At 46.8% G+C, this 17,310-nt stretch overlaps 1 protein-coding gene across 1 annotated transcript in view; it reads right to left on the bottom strand.

Annotated features, from left to right (window-relative positions):
- ACTL6B (actin like 6B) overlaps nt 1–15,569 on the bottom strand; it is a 111,023-nt gene extending 95,454 nt beyond the window's left edge. Inside the window, exons 1-2 of the mRNA XM_069215623.1 lie at nt 15,430–15,569; nt 12,713–12,789 (exon numbers count right to left, since the gene is read on the bottom strand). Of these exons, the coding sequence (XP_069071724.1) occupies nt 12,713–12,789; nt 15,430–15,454 (102 nt within the window). The 5' untranslated portion in view covers nt 15,455–15,569. The remainder of the gene's footprint in view (nt 1–12,712; nt 12,790–15,429) is intronic.
- Between the last annotated feature and the right edge of the window lie 1,741 nt (nt 15,570–17,310).

Raw genomic sequence — 17,310 nt, 5'->3', positions numbered from 1 at the left:
AGTGAGGTATCATTTTTATCGGGAGACTTGGGGGAACGCTGGGTAGAAGGAAATTTGTGGCTCCTCTCAGATTCCAGAACTTTCTGCCACAGAAATGTGAGTAACGTGTATTTTTAGCCAAATTGTGAGGTTTGCAAAGGATTCTGGGTAACAGAACCTGGTCCGAGCCCCGCAAGTCACCCCTCCTTGGATTCCCCTAGGTCTCTAGTTTTCAGAAATGCACAGGTTTGGTAGGTTTCCCTAGGTGCCGGCTGAGCTAGAGGCCAAAATCTACAGGTAGGCACTTCGCAAAAAACACCTCTGTTTTTTTCCAACATTTAGGATGTGTCCACGTTGCGCTTTGGGGTGTTTCCTGTCGCCGGCGCTAGGCCTACCCACGCAAGTGAGGTATCATTGTTATCGGGAGACTTGGGGGAACGCTGGGTGGAAGGAAATTTGTAGCTCCTCTCAGATTCCAGAACTTTCTGCCACAGAAATGTGAGGGACATGTGTTTTTTTAGCCAAATTTTGAGGTTTGCAAAGGATTCTGGGTAACAGAACCTGGTCCGAGCCCCACAAGTCACCCCTCCTTGGATTCCCCTAGGTCTCTAGTTTTCAGAAATGTACAGGTTTGGTAGGTTTCCCTAGGTGGCGGCTGAGCTAGAGGCCAAAATCTCCAGGTAGTCACTTTGCTAAAAACAGCTCTGTTTTCTGTGATGTGTCCACGTTGTGTTTTGGGGCATATCCTGTCGCGGGCGCTAGGCCTACCCACACAAGTGAGGTATCATTTTGATCGGGAGACGTGGGGGAACGCTGGGTGGAAGGAAATTTGTGGCTCCTCTCAGATTCTAGAACTTTCTGCCACAGAAATGTGAGGAACATGTGTTTTTTTAGCCAAATTTTGAGGGTTGCAAAGGATTCTGGGTAACAGAACCTGGTCCGAGCCACACAAGTCACCCCTCCTTGGATTCCCCTAGGTCTCTAGTTTTCAGAAATGCACAGGTTTGGTAGGTTTCCCTAGGTGCCGGCTGAGCTAGAGGCCAAAATCTACAGGTAGTCACTTTGCTAAAAACAGCTCTGTTTTCTGTGATATGTCCACGTTGTGTTTTGGGGCATATCCTGTCGCGGGCGCTAGGCCTACCCACACAAGTGAGGTATCATTTTTATCGGGAGACGTGGGGGAACGCTGGGTGGAAGGAAATTTGTGGCTCCTCTCAGATTCCAGAACTTTCTGCCACAGAAATGTGAGGAACATGTGTTTTTTTAGCCAAATTTTGAGATTTGCAAAGGATTCTGGGTAACAGAACCTGGTCCGAGCCCCGCAAGTCACCCCTCCTTGGATTCCCCTAGGTCTCTAGTTTTCAGAAATGCACAGGTTTGGTAGGTTTCCCTAGGTGGCGGCTGAGCTAGAGGCCAAAATCTACAGGTAGTCACTTTGCTAAAAACAGCTCTGTTTTCTGTGATATGTCCACGTTGTGTTTGGGGGCATATCCTGTCGCGGGCGCTAGGCCTACCCACACAAGTGAGGTATCATTTTTATCGGGAGACGTGGGGGAACGCTGGGTGAAGGAAATTTGTGGCTCCTCTCAGATTCCAGAACTTTCTGCCACAGAAATGTGAGGAACATGTGTTTTTTTAGCCAAATTTTGAGGTTTGCAAAGGATTCTGGGTAACAGAACCTGGTCCGAGCCCCGCAAGTCACCCCTCCTTGGATTCCCCTAGGTCTCTAGTTTTCAGAAATGCACAGGTTTGGTAGGTTTCCCTAGGTGGCGGCTGAGCTAGAGGCCAAAATCTACAGGTAGTCACTTTGCTAAAAACAGCTCTGTTTTCTGTGATATGTCCACGTTGTGTTTTGGGGCATATCCTGTCGCGGGCGCTAGGCCTACCCACACAAGTGAGGTATCATTTTGATCGGGAGACGTGGGGGAACGCTGGGTGGAAGGAAATTTGTGGCTCCTCTCAGATTCCAGAACTTTCTGCCACAGAAATGTGAGGAACATGTGTTTTTTTAGCCAAATTTTGAGGTTTGCAAAGGATTCTGGGTAACAGAACCTGGTCCGAGCCACACAAGTCACCCCTCCTTGGATTCCCCTAGGTCTCTAGTTTTCAGAAATGCACAGGTTTGGTAGGTTTCCCTAGGTGGCGGCTGAGCTAGAGGCCAAAACCTACAGGTAGTCACTTTGCTAAAAACAGCTCTGTTTTCTGTGATATGTCCACGTTGTGTTTTGGGGCATATCCTGTCGCGGGCGCTAGGCCTACCCACACAAGTGAGGTATCATTTTTATCGGGAGACGTGGGGGAACGCTGGGTGGAAGCAAATTTGTGGCTCCTCTCAGATTCCAGAACTTTCTGCCACAGAAATGTGAGGAACATGTGTTTTTTTAGCCAAATTTTGAGATTTGCAAAGGATTCTGGGTAACAGAACCTGGTCCGAGCCCCGCAAGTCACCCCTCCTTGGATTCCCCTAGGTCTCTAGTTTTCAGAAATGCACAGGTTTGGTAGGTTTCCCTAGGTGGCGGCTGAGCTAGAGGCCAAAATCTACAGGTAGTCACTTTGCTAAAAACAGCTCTGTTTTCTGTGATATGTCCACGTTGTGTTTTGGGGCATATCCTGTCGCGGGCGCTAGGCCTACCCACACAAGTGAGGTATCATTTTTATCGGGAGACGTGGGGGAACGCTGGGTGGAAGGAAATTTGTGGCTCCTCTCAGATTCCAGAACTTTCTGCCACAGAAATGTGAGGAACATGTGTTTTTTTAGCCAAATTTTGAGATTTGCAAAGGATTCTGGGTAACAGAACCTGGTCCGAGCCCCGCAAGTCACCCCTCCTTGGATTCCCCTAGGTCTCTAGTTTTCAGAAATGCACAGGTTTGGTAGGTTTCCCTAGGTGGCGGCTGAGCTAGAGGCCAAAATCTACAGGTAGTCACTTTGCTAAAAACAGCTCTGTTTTCTGTGATGTGTCCACGTTGTGTTTTGGGGCATATCCTGTCGCGGGTGCTAGGCCTACCCACACAAGTGAGGTACCATTTTTATCGGGAGACTTGGGGGAACATAGATTAGCAAAACAAGTACTATTGCCCCTTGTCTTTCTCTACATTTTTTCCTTCCAAATATAGGAGTGTGTGTAAAAAAGACATCTATTTGAGAAATTCCCTGTAATTCACGTGCTACTATGGTCACCCCGGAATTCAGAGATGTGCAAATAACCACTGCTCCTCAACACCTTATCTTGTGCCCTTTTTGGAAATGCAAAGGTTTTCTTGATAGCAATTTTTTACTCCTTATATTTCAGCAAATGAATTGCTGTATACCCGGTATAGAATGAAAACGCACTGCAGGGTGCAGCTCATTTATTGGCTCTGGGTTCCTCGGGTTCTTGATGAACCTACAAACCCTATATATCCCCGCAACCAGAGGAGTCCAGCAGACGTAACGGTATATTGCTTTCGATAATCTGACATTGCAGGGAAAAGTTACAGAGTAAAACGTAGAGAAAAATTGATGGTTTTTTCACCTCAATTTCAATATTTTTCTTTTTCAGCTGTTATTTTCTGTAGGAAACCCTTGTAGGATCTACACAAATGACCCCTTGCTGAATTCAGAATTTTGTCTACTTTTCAGAAATGTTTAGGTTTCTGGGATCCAGCATTGGTTTCATGACCATTCCTGTCACTGACTGGAAGGAGGCTGAAAGCACAAAAAATTGCACAAATGGGGTATGCCCCAGTAAAATGCCAAAATTGTGTTGAAAAATTGGGTTTTCTGATTCAAGTCTGCCTGTTCCTGAAAGCTGGGAAGCTGCTGAGTTTAGCACCGCAAACCCTTTGTTGATGCCATTTTCAGGGGAAAAACCACAAGCCTTCTTCTGCAGCCACTTTTTCCAATTTTTTTGAAAAAAACGAAATTTTCACTGTATTTTGGCCAATTTCTTGGCCTCCTTCAAGGGAACCCACAAAGTCTGGGTACCTCTAGAATCCCTAGGATGTTGGAAAAAAAGGACGCAAATTTGGCTTGGTTAGCTTATGTGGACAAAAAGTTATGAGGGCCTAAGCGCGAACTGCCCCAAATAGGCAAAAAAAGGCCCGGCACAGGAGGGGGAAAAGGCCTGGCAGCGAAGGGGTTAAAACATCACATTAAAAAGAAGTAAAAATATAAAACATCACAATCAATAATAAAAGCTAAAAAGAAATGTTCAAAATGCAACTGCTGAAGATGTGCTGTAAAATCCCAAATTTAAAATCAATTGAAGCAATTGAAAATATCTCACATTAAATATAATCGGCGATAACATGATACAGAAATAGAGGAAATATTAAGTTAACACTGTTGAAAACACCAATGGAAACAAAAGGCAAAATGATCACAATAAAAATCAGTGCTATGATCAGTGATTAAATTTGCCTAATGAAACATATTACTAGAGACATGACACCTGCAATCCAATGGAAAAATCAAAACCCTGAAAAATACTGACAAATAGTAAAAATAGGACTTCCGTGGAGTTGAAACTACACACTGGCTGGAGCGCCTTTACAAACACACGCAGTCACATACACTGCAGGATTTGTCCCACTGGAAGGTTTTCCATTTGGACACAATAATGTTTATAGAAGGCAAAAAATCACGACAGGGGACCGACCGAAAGGCTGCACAGACTTGGGTTCCACCAAACCGGATACCTCTAGCATGAGCTCTTAATCAACTAGAAACATTAGTGCTTACAGCTCAGACTACGCAAACCATGAAATACTGTCATAGGATTCAGGCTTCAGGAACCCAGATATAATTAGTGGCGGTTCAGGTCAACCATGTCCATTTGGCACAAAAAACATTCAAGCGATTACAAGTCAAAATTAAAGCTGTGGTTTACATCAGTTTTGGAACCCTGACTTTTTGGGATTTTCCTAATCCAGATGTAGAAGATTCCAAGTTTTTACCGTAAAAATGAAAAAATATGGGCTTCCTCTGAACTTGCTGAAATAGTTGTTTCACCACAGAATCACAGTCCAGACCTCCACATTGATTAGACACCCAGAATACGTCAGCAGCATCCTCTGGGTAGCTAAAGACATAGGGGTGGTTTACAGTTTTGCAGACAAAATACTTCCTCGCAAATGTGACAAAGTATCCATCTTCCAAAATGACTGTCACTCTGGCCTGTGTAGGGTCCCCAATTGAAAGCTTCCTTTAACGGCCTGAAAGATTAGGAGCAGTCAGAGGAAGAGCCTTCCACCACCCACCCTAATTAGGATGGATGGTTTGATGTCCTTTTTTCTGTCCAGCACTTCCAGGTAAAGCCTGATGGTGAGGGACAGAAAACAAAACCTAATGATGACCCTCACAAGAGGGAAAAAATTACCTGGGTGTGGTGGTCTTTAGGTTCTTGTTTTTCAATAACAAATTCCTACTACGTGTTTTTGATTTTGAAAATCACATTGCTTGTTGTAGTTTGGTGGACGGCTGTCAAAACTGATAGCGGCTCACCACCAAAACTTTGCCATGACAACAGTTCCTGTCAAGGTCCCGAGATCGGTGCTGGTTGAACGAGGTTTCCTGGTTCGGCAGATTGCAATCTGCCAGGGTGTCCGATGTAATGTCCTCCATCACACTGATGGACGAAATACCATCTGTGAAACTATCATGGGCGGCTCCTCCGCAATGGCGGAGGAGCATTGCCCCAGTGGCCAAGAGATGAAAAATAAAACCACAGTTACACTATTGTTTTATTTTTTATCTGCTGGCTCAACCAGCAGTACAGGGAGGGACAGGGCTGGGCCGGGGAGGTGGGAGGGGGGGAGACGTGGAGAGTGCATCTAAGTGTGCATGTGTGTTTGGCCAGCCATCTCAGGCCGGCCAAACACACATGCACACTTAGGGTTCTCCAGTCCAGCTGTGTTTAACAGACGGGCTGGAGAAACTGCACAGGCCCCAGGGCTGTGTCTGAGCGGCAGTCACTTCTGCTCAGACCAACCCTGACGCAGCTTCCATGCTAGCTTTTGCATGAAAGCAGCACCAGAATTGCTGGGATGAGTGTGCTGGTGCCCCAGTGAATGGTGGCACACAAGAGGAGGAGTGGAGCTAAAGGAGTCGGCGGGAAAGGCGAAAAGGGTAAGTTTTTTTTAGTTTTTTTATTTCCTTCTTTTTTTTTTGCTTGCCCCTGTCCTCGTCTCCACCCCCCCCTTTGACATTTGCAGGGGCCGCTGCTTCAAACTATAGATCTGTGCTTTACGTCCCAATATTCCTCAAGATCTGGTTAGGAGGCTGGTGAATGTCTTTAACGCGTCCTCCTGAGCAAGAGAAATTGAAACTGTAGAACTAGAAAATTACAGGCACTTCCCCACATGCCCTCTGGGAACATTATTCCTTGGTTTTCCTTTTTTAAGTCCTGGAAAGGATGCTTTGGATCTTTTAAAGAAAATCAGCCTGTATCAATAGTGAAGGAAATGTAGCTAATGCTAAATGAATTCCTGTCCAAAGCACACCTACTTGGTGAGCACTATGAACTAATGTTAATCTAAGGCTACTGGGTTCAATATGGCCAAATCTCCCAGGAGACATGTAAGTAAAACCAATACAAAATAAAACAAGCATTTGCAATGCAACGGGTCTCGCGTTTGCTCATGTTAGAGCTGATCGCGTTGTAAACTCCTAACCCGACTTTTCATCTATCGGCAAAAGTGCTTTTATGTACGTAACCCGAAAAAGTGAAATTAACTGCGTAAAGCGCTCGACTTCTGCCAAGTGAAATCGCGCTAGGAAAATAGAGAAAAAGTAGTCCACGATCCGACAATAAACAGCGAGCCTCGCATGTTTTCTGTACTTGGTCGCTGCGCTTGAGGAGGGCTAGCCACCGGAAAAGGCATGACGTGGGCATGCCTTTTACTAATGAAAGCAAGCAGATTTTACTAGGCAAGACCACGAACCAATCAAACACACTGACGTGATGTCGACAGGGCTCCGAGCCCTTTTCTAATAACTAAAGCGTCTCACTGTGATGCGCGAGCGCATGCAATGCAGGCTCGACCCTAAACATATTATAATAAACCTTACTAAAATGAAAACGTGTTCTTCCAAATGCAGTGTTTTCCCGGCAAACAAACCGTAACAGCCAATAACTACAAACACATGCAACATATCTGTTTGAAAAACTTGCTAACCTTTCTATGTGAACATTTGTGCAACTGTGCAGGTCATGTGCACGTCCATAGCTAACTTGTTAGTTACGTGTGGTAAAACAGCTATAAGTGTCAGGTGTTTCCCCTGGCTCAGGTCAGGCCAGTACCACAGCAGCAATGGTGCTCCCCTGACTATTGAGACGCTTATGCAAAGTGTTAACTGGCTAAGCCTGTTTATAGGTCCTAAGAGCAGAGGTCTGAAGCAAAAAACTCAAAAAGCAACAAAAAGAAAATGTTGAACTTTTACTACAGCAGATGAGGATCTCACCAAGGTACCTCCTAGCTAGAGTGTGGGTTGGCAGATAGGACCGATACAGGCTGTGGAGTTATCAAACTGTTGGAGCGCCTCTGTGGCCTGTGGAGTATTAGAGCTGTTGATCTGAGGTACTCACCACACAGACATTATCCCTGTTTTCTCTCTCTCAGTAGGTCTATCCTCTTGTTTGAATTCTTGGTTAACACGATAGGGACATCTGTAGACAGGAAAATGCCTACTAAATACTCAATGCTCTCTCATTGACGTCTACTGCTAGATCAGTTGTGCCCTGAAGCCTGCTGTTGTTGCCCCAGTAAATATTCACAAGGACTTTCACCTTCTTATCCAACTTTATGAAATTAGATATAGAATGGTCTAGATAGCAAGTGAAAAAATGAATCTCTGCAGACAACTTAAGGACTCGGAAAATGCCACCCAGGCCGCTGAAGTTATCTCCACTTTGACCTGACACAGAGTTGCATCTTCTTTTCAGTACAATAACACCTCCCCCACACCCTGCCTCTCCTACCTTTACAGCATCAGGAGCAGCCATAGTGCTTTCTATCAGGGCTGTGTAAAGAATGTCTTTGCCATCGTCACTGCTTTAGTCTATCCAGAAAGAGATTCCTCCAGGTTGTCCTCACTGGTCTGGTCACATTCAGGAACTTCACGGCCACTTTGTGGCCAGAAGAAAAACTGTTAACCTTTCATGCTCCCCATGACAGGTGTTTGGACCGCCTGCCACCTTATCTGCAGGGTAGGCGCTGCATGCTTCATTCTGTCCAGGTGTTCCTCGCTGCACAACTCTTGAAGCTGATGTCCACTATTTGCACTGAGGTCCTATAGCTTGTAGGTCATGTGCATGAATGGAGACCTCAAGAGGACTTCCAGTGGAGTCTCCCCACCTTAAGCCAGATAGTCTGTGCTGGATGACTCCATCTTATCCTCCCCACCGGTCAGTGGGCCTCGCCTCTTCTGTTGCCTGTGTGAAGCACCCACTTTAATTCCCTGCTATGTGCCCTGTCAGCTCCTGAACTCTGTGACACAAGGTTACCAGAAGTCTCAAATGGAAACCCTGGTCTCCACAGATTGAGGTGTTACGGGATCAGACAACTCAAAATAATGCCTTTATTTGGGGGGAGCTGTCGCCAACACCTTAATAAAACTGCCCCCATGTCTCATACTATTGTTGCTTGGCCAGATGGCCCATCCAAGACTCTTATGAGTGTCAGCTCAAGGAGCCTTCTCTGACCAAAGGTGAGAAGAGTCAAGCTTCCCAACTCAATCAAATGTTGAACAGAATCGAGAAACTGCAGCGTGTCCTAGTGCAGGAAACAGATTGTGGATACATCGTGGTCACATGTAGCCCTAAATTTGTCACACAGTGAGTTCTAGATTTTGATTTACCTCCAACTCTGGTGCAGCAACATGTCAAAGGACTCTGGGCTTGTGTTTGATTTTGGTATGTTGGAAGGTCCTTCAAAGCTGCAGCACAAAAGGCAGACATGTGAGCCTGAAGAAGGCTTCAGCAAAGGGCAGGAAGTCCCATGTGCCATCCACCTCCTGCCCTGTCGGGACGCACTGAAGCCCCACATTACGCACTCTGATGCTTCTGCTCTTAGGGGGAGGCAGAGCGGTGCCAAAGGTGAGGATCCTGTAGAGTTAATACCTGGAGAATAAAAAGTCTCCCTATTTGAGACATAGGGAACATAATCCACCATGGACTGGTAGTGTTTGGAGATGGTGGGGGCCCTGAAGAAACTCATATTCTACAATTAAAAGACTCATGGTCTGATGTCACTGACTGCTATGCCTCCGACACCAGGTATAAAGTCAACAGAGAGGTCTCACAGCGGATGTTGCTCTCTCGTGGGCACAACATGGCTATGGTATAGTAACATGACAAAACCACAGGAAGCGGGTAGTGCCAAGGTACTTGGGAGACCAGGTAAAAACAGACATTGTTAAAAGACTAGGTTTGTTCATTCCCACCCATCCTGACTGCATAGTGATGTGTAGCCAGCCTTGGAGATTCTGCATAGTAGATGGACATCTCAGTGTCCACCAGGCCAATGCTCCCTTTTTCACTGAGAAGGTATTCATCAGTGCGAAAGAACTGCAAACTTTTAGTACTGCACTTTAGGAAAGTACCATCTTGCCTGGCATGTTACCCCCATTTTTTACTTGTGTCTATGTTTGCTTTTGCCTGTGTCACTGGGATCCTGCTAGCCAGGACCCCAGTGCTCATATGTTGTGCCCTGTATGTGTTCCCTGTGTGGTGCCTAACTGTATCAATGAGGCTCTGCTAACCAGCCCCTCAGCTTTTAAAATTGTCACTGCAGGCTAGTGACTAATTTTACCAATTCTGATTGGAACACTGGAACACCCTTATAATCCCCTAGTATATGGTACCTAGGTTCCCAGGGCGTTGGGGTTCCAAGAGATCCCTGTGGGCTGCAGGCAGCATTTCTTTTGCCACCCACAGGGAGCTCAGACAATTCTTACACAGGACTGCCACTGCAGCCTGAGTGAAATAACATACACGTTATTTCACAGCCATTTTACACTGCACTTAAGTAACTTATAAGTCACCTCTATGTCTAACCCTCACTTAGTGAAGGTTAGGTGCAAAGTTACTAAGTGTGAGGGAACCCTGGCACTAGCCAAGGTGCCCCCACATTGTTCAGGGCAATTTCTCCAGACTGTGTGAGTGCGGGGACACCATTACACGCGTGAACTACATATAGGTCAATACCTATGTGTAACTTCACAATGGTAACTCCGAACTTGGCCATGTGACATGTCTAGGATCATGGAATTATCCCCCCAATACCATTCTGGTATTGGGGGGTGACAATCGGGTACTGCCAAACTAGCTCTCCGGGGTTTTCCCTGCTGCCAACCCTCAGACAGGTTTCTGCCCCCCTGGGGTCTGGGCAGCCCAGTCCCAGGAAGGCAGAACAAAGGATTTCCTCTGAGAGAGGGTGTTACTCCCTCTCCCTTTGGAAATAGGTGTTAAGGGCCTGAGAGGAGTAGCCTCCCCCAGCCTCTGGAAATGCTTTGAAGGGCACAGATGGTGCCCTCCTTGCATAAGCCAGTCTACACCGGTTCAGGGATCCCCCCCAGCCCTGCTCTGGCACAAAACTGGACAAAGGAAAGGGGAGTGACCACTCCCCTGACCAGCACCTCCCCAGGGGTGGTGTCCAGAGCTCAACCAGTGTGTCCCAGACTTCCGCCATCTTGAATGCAGAGGTGTGAGGGCACAATGGAGACCTCTGAGTGGCCGGTGCCAGCAGGTGACGTCAGAGGCCCCTCCTGATAGGTGCTTACCTCTCTCTGTAGCCAATCCTCCTCTGAGGGCTATTGAGGGTCTCTCCTGTGGGTTTCTCGTCAGATAACGAATGCAAGAGCTCACCAGAGTTCCTCTGCACTTCTCTCTTTGACTTCTGCCAAGGATCGACCGCTGACTGCTCTAGGACGCCTGCAAAACCGCAACAAAGTAGCAAGAAGACTACCAGCAACATTGTAGCGCCTCATCCTGCCGGCTTTCTCGACTGTTTCCTGGTGGTGCATGCTCTGAGGGCCGTCTGCCTTCACCCTACACTGGAAGCCAAGAAGAAATCTCCTGTGGGTCAACGGAATCTTCCCCCTGCTACCGCAGGCACCAAACTTCTGCATCACCGGTCCTCTGGGTCCCCTCTCATCTCGACGAGCGTGGTCCCTGGAACACAGGAGCTGGTCCAAGTGACCCCCATAGTCCAGTGGTCCTTCTGTCCAAATTTGGCAGAGGTAAGTCCTTGCTCCCCACGCCAGGCAGTAATCCTGTGTACTGCGTGAACTGCAGCTGCTAGGGCTTTTTGTGCACTCTTGCAAGGATTCCTTTGTGCACAGTACAGCCCAGGTCCCCAGCACTCCGTCCTGCATTGCTCAACTCACTGAGTTGACCTCTGGCTTCGTGGGATCCTCTTTTGTGTTGCTGAGACGACCGACGTGCTCAGATTTCTTAAACGCATGTTCAAGTGCTTCTGCAGGTGCTGCCTGCTTCTGCGTGGGCTCTCTGTGTTGCTGAGCGCCCCCTCTGTCTCCTCATCCAAGTGGCGACCTCCTGGTCCTTCCTGGGCCCGAGCAGCACCCTTTATCTTCAACCGCGACTCTTGCAGCTAGCAAGGCTTGTTTGCGGTCTTTATGCGTGGAAAGAACTCTAGCACGCCGTGGGACATCTTCTGACCAAAGGAGAAGTTCCTGGCACCTTCCGTTGTTGCAGAATCTTTGGCTTCATCCAGCCGGAGGCAACCCTTTTGCACCTTCATCCGGGGTTTAGCGGGCTCCTGCCCCCTGGTCCCCTTCCTTTGCATGTCCTTAGGTCCAGGAATCTGTCTTCAGTGCTTTGCAGTCAGTTGTTGCCTTTGCAGAATCCCCTAACTCGACTTTACTGTCTTTCTGGGGTAGTAGGGTAACTTTACTCCTACTTTTCAGGGTCTTGGGGTGGGGTATCTTGGATACCCTTAGCGTTTTCCTACACTCCCAGCGACCCTCTACACACTACACTAGGCCTGGGGTCCATTTCTGGTTCGCATTCCACTTTTGGAGTATATGGTTTGTGTTGCCCCTAGGCCTGTTGTCTCCTATTGCATTCTATGGTGTTCTACAGTGGTTGCACTACTTTTCTAACTGTTTACTTACCTGATTTTGGTTTGTGTGTATATTTTGTGTATTTTACCTACATCCTAAGGGAGTATATCCTCTGAGATACTTTTGACACGTTGTCACTAAAATAAAGTACCTTTATTTTTAGTAACTCTGAATACTGTGGTTCTTATGATATAGTGCTATATGATATAAGTGGTATAGTAGGAGCTTTGCATGTTTCCTAGTTCAGCCTAAGCTGCTCTGCTATAGCTACCTCTATCAGCCTAAGCTGCTAGAATGCTACTAATCTACTAATAAGGGATAACTGGACCTGGCACAAGGTGTAAGTACAATCAGGTACCCACTATAAGCCAGTCCAGCCTCCTACATGCACCCATTAGTTTGGGAACCAACCTCTCACCCCCCAAAAAAGAATTCAAGCCATTGCCACCATGCCACAGATCTGGTGCCCATATGCAATGGTGACAGGGTATGCCAGTCTACGTTAGCATAGGTGCTGCCAGGCCTAAACGTAAAAAAAAAAATACTGCACTCCTCACCTACCAAACAATGGCTGCTCTATCATTTCAGGCAGATACGCACACACAGCGACCATGGGGTTGTATGATAAGCAAATAACCAGAATAAGTGAGAGGAAAAGTGCATACAACTGACCTTGGGGCAATCCTCGCCTGCGTAGCCGGCCCGCACGGAGAAAGAGCCAATGTCAAAAACAAGGGCGCCAACCTCATCTGACCAGAGACAGAAGGGTGGTGGGGTGAGGGCGGGGGGCAGTGAAAGACAAGGGGAAGGGGGGAGAAAGAAAAGTCAAACAAATAAAAATCCACTCCACGAGTGAGTGAGTGAGTGAGTGAGTGAGAAAAAGTCTACATAATATGTTATTAATAAAACCCTGCCACTTCCACAACATGAATAGCTATGTCGGCCCCTGAACAGTTATTGCGTATTATGCTGCAGGCTGGGTTGAGGTGAATTGGAGGAACATGTGTATGTTAAGGTGAGGGCCACTGCAAGTCTGTAGCTGAGACATCTGGCACACATAATTATGAATTTGCAATATAATCCATCATTTTCTGTATAATCTCAAGATTTCAATAAAAAAAGTTTTAGCTTACATGGAACAAAAGTTACTAAAGGCGCGGCAACATGCCTTGCCGCGCAGTGCAAAGCCTTTCTCAAAGACTGACTGGTCACTTTTCTTCTTGTAATCTCTGCATTTTGGTGTCAACGTGGTACTAACGATGTGAAACCTTAGCTCAGATAGTGTTAACATGTACAAATTCCAAAATAATGAGGGAATACAAACATTAAATGTGGCACATGACACCGCATAATTGGATTTTTCTTGCACATATAATTTTGTGAATCCTGCCGCATAATTTGGTCCTCCTCTGCCGCATTATTCCAGTGGCCCTGGTTATGGATGACTCGTATTACAAGAGCTCTGACTGGGTCCCAGAAGTGACACAGCAAAGGTGTTTCAGTACAATATGGAGCTGCGTAGACAAAGCAGGATGTGGTTCCCAGCGAGGGGGTGGGGGCGTGTCAGGAGGAGGGTATACTGGAGAGCTCTGTGCTATTCCTAGCACTGAAATCACAAACGCTGCTTCGGGTGAGGGTTGAGTCTCTTTGGTAGAGCTGTGTGCTGAGCTGTGGGTCAGGACGTTGGAGCATTGACAGTGCTGTGTGATGATCCTAGCAGGGGACATGCAGGTGAGTTCTGAAGTGCACTGGTTGAGATACATGAGGAGAAGACAGTTGCATGTTAGGGTTGAGGTACATTGACTGAGCCATATGTAGGTGTAGAGGGTTGATGAGCTGCAGGGCAGGATGAGGTGCACTGCGGGGCTGAGTGTCTCTGTACTGGAACAGGAAGAGGTGCAGCAAGGCAGGACTGAGGTGCAATGGCAGAGCTGTGAGTGGGTCCCAATTCTGTGCCATCAGGGAATGCTGCAGATATGCACTGTAGAGGGAGATACGAAAGAGACTTGAGGTACACTGGGAGAGCTGTACGTGTGCACCAATGCTGGTCTGGGCAGAGGTGCAATGGTTGAACCAGGTATGGGCCCCTGAGCTGACAAGGGATAGGTGATCAAGTGAACTGTTGCTGCACTTAGAGAGCTGAGTGTGGGACCCAAAACCAATGATCCCCAGGGTGGATGTACACTTGTGCAGTCCTATGGAGGACCTAGGGGTCTCCAACCTTTTCTGTGATGAAATCTACTTATGTTCAGTGAAACTCATCGAGAGCTACTAATGTTATCAGTTTTGTAATATCGCCCACATAAGACAAGATAACCATTAGTGGCCCCAATAGGCAATGCTACTACCAGCGATAACTTCAGTGCCTCAGGCATGGTTGCCAGCAGTAATGTAATAAGGGCTTTGCCCATTAGAAATGCCTCTGCATGGGTAATGCATACTAGGCATAGCTGCAATGCCTCCGGTACCAAGGCAATAATATTTGTAAAAAAAATGTCCAAATGCCACATGATTTAATCACTCAAATATAAATATATTTTGGAAATTCAACCATTTTATTTCAAATATCAGCTTATGAGTTCTCAAAATTAACACATTTTCATATTGAATACATAATCTCAAGTTAGGTATATGTTTATTAATTCAACCAAGCAAAAGCTTTTAGTTTAATTGGCTGGACTGCATTCAGGAGAGCTACTTACAGGCAGCTGTAGAGCAACTCGTAGCTCACTAGGTACTCGTTGGGGAGGCTTGCCTAAACTTCCGAAAGAAGAGATGATGAAGGGCAAGGAGAGGTGCACTGGCAGAGCTGAGCTTGGGTCCTAATAATGCAAAGGTAGGATGGAGCAGGTGAATACTAGCAGAGATGTGTGGGGGTCACACTTTTGCAACAGGAGACAGAATGCAGGTAGTGGGTGTGTTGCACCCGCGGAGATAGGCATGGATCCTGTGTTGCAAAAGGAGAGATGACCCTGGGGAGGTGTAAGGTGCACTGGCAGAGCTAGCCATGGGCTCCAGGGCTGCAAAAGGAGAGATGGCTCCGGGAAGGTCTGAGGTGCACTGGGAGAGCTAGGCATGGATTCCAGTGCTACAATAGGAAAGATGGTATAGGGCAGGTGTGAGGTGCACTGGCAGAGCTATAGTGCTGCAATAGAAGAGATGGCATAGATTAGGGGTGAGGTGCACTGGCAGAGCTACTCGTGGACTCTAGTGCTGGAACAGCAGAGATGGCACAGGTGAGGTGCACTGCCCCTCCCAGGTGTGGGCCCCCGCCCCTGTAACAGCACCGGTGCAGAGGATCACTGCTGAGCCCCATTGAGGAGCCATGCACCAGCCCAGTCGCCCTTGTGCATGGAGGGTGCACTATCCAGGCCCGGGGGCGCCCTTACCTCCTCCATACACACCCCCGCTCATCCTGCCCGGGGACCTGCTGCTGCTGCTGAAGATGATGATGATGCAGAGGCAGCTGGAAGAAGGGTTGGGGTTTGACCAGCCCAATTTCTCCTTCCTCCCCCACCCAAAAAAAGATTTGGGGAATGACCCTTTCATCCGACCAATCGCAAGCCAGGACGGCCGACGGTGGACGCCGACGATTGGCTGGCGGCAGGAAATGGGCGGGTTCACCCGGCTCGCGCAGCTCGGACTCTTAAAGGGACCGCCCGGAAAGGAAGGGAGAAGATCTGATAAAAAGCGTATAAATATATATATATATGCATGTACAAATGAGTGCATTAAAATAGACCGCTGTCTTCCACGGCCTCATATGTCCCGCCCCTGACGTCATCACGCCAGCAGGGTCCCCATAGTCTGGGAGTGAGAAAGAAGATGCTTTTGGAGACATTGGGTGTGCAGCTGCCATGATGAATGTAGTCCTCTTCGTGTAGAGGCCCGAGAACAACCTGCTCATCCAAACATCGAATGACAGAAAGAGAAGAGTGCTCAGTGGGCTAATGCACCTGTTGCACATCCATTTTGCATCTTCCAGGCCACCTTCTCGAGCTCATTTAAGTTACCCAAGGCATGTCATACAAACTAACTACTCAAAGGGCTGCTCAGTGGGTTAATGTGCCGGCTCCAGATTTGTGTGTTTGCCAATTAAGTGATTCTAATCACAGGAGCCACAATCCATGCTCTAATCGCTAGCTCAGTAGGCTAATGTGCCTGTTGTAGAGATACATCTCCAACTTGCTGTTCAAGGATTCCGTGTTCACAAAGCTCAGTTCCAAAGTGCGGCTATCTGCTTTCTCTTTTGTTTTTGTAGTTTGAACGGTCTACTATTGGTCCCATATTCATATTTTACATTTCTTTGATTTTAATACATTCAAAAGTGCTGCAAGGTCATGCACGAGTGCAAAGCATGATGTAATAAATGGATTCTTAGGTGGGTCTGCAGTCAACGCCTTGGTTTATTTTACCATGCTACAGGAGAATGCATGATGTTGGAAATTTGACCTTTCTGCACGGTCAGCCCGGATTTTTTTTGCCTTCTTGCTAAACCTTATTTTTGTTGCCTATAGAACATTGTATACTTTACCGCCATAACAAGTGGTAAAGTGATTGTACTTCTCCTTTCAACATGGTAAAATTGGTGTACACCTAAATGGTTATTTACTTTGCCTATAAGTACCTAGTATATGATAGTAAGGGTACTCTGGGCCTGTAAATTAAAGGCTACCAGTGGACTTCAGCACTTATTGTGACATCCACTGTATAGCATTGTTAAGCATGTGTCTAGGCCTACCGTTGTAGCCTAGCTCTGCAGTTTTAAATTGCAAATTCAACCTGTCAAAATGCCCCTCTTTACGACACACCTAAATCTTCCTTTTAAATAATAATAGTTCTGCCCTAAGTAGGCATGGTATTTAAAAGGAAGGCAAGTAAAAGTTTAATCTTAAACATGTCCCCACTTGAACGGGTCTTAAATGCTATTTTCACTGTAGTAGAGTTGGCTGTTCCATAAGAAAGCACAGGGTTAGAATATTACATTTAATAAGTGTTATCTCTAGCAAGAAAGCAGCTTAATTTTCAGACTCTGAAAAATTAAGCCAAATTCACTGGGGAAGTAGGATTTGTAATAAATATTTCAAAAGGGAACTTGTAGAAAGTTACATTTGAACTGTCCCGGAAAGCTTAGTCTGTATTTTGGTCTCCCACGTCTACCAGCCGGTAATAAGCATTTGTCAAACTTGCACCCAAGGGCCAACAACACAGGCTGACCGGAATGGGCAGCGATGATCTACCTGAATCTCTAAGAATATTCAGTGTAGCGC

The sequence above is a fragment of the Pleurodeles waltl genome, chromosome 12, assembly GCF_031143425.1.
Source record: "Pleurodeles waltl isolate 20211129_DDA chromosome 12, aPleWal1.hap1.20221129, whole genome shotgun sequence".
Lineage (NCBI taxonomy): Eukaryota > Metazoa > Chordata > Amphibia > Caudata > Salamandridae > Pleurodeles > Pleurodeles waltl.
The sequence above is the reverse complement of the archived record's forward strand: the minus strand, read 5'-3'. Positions and strand labels throughout refer to the sequence as shown.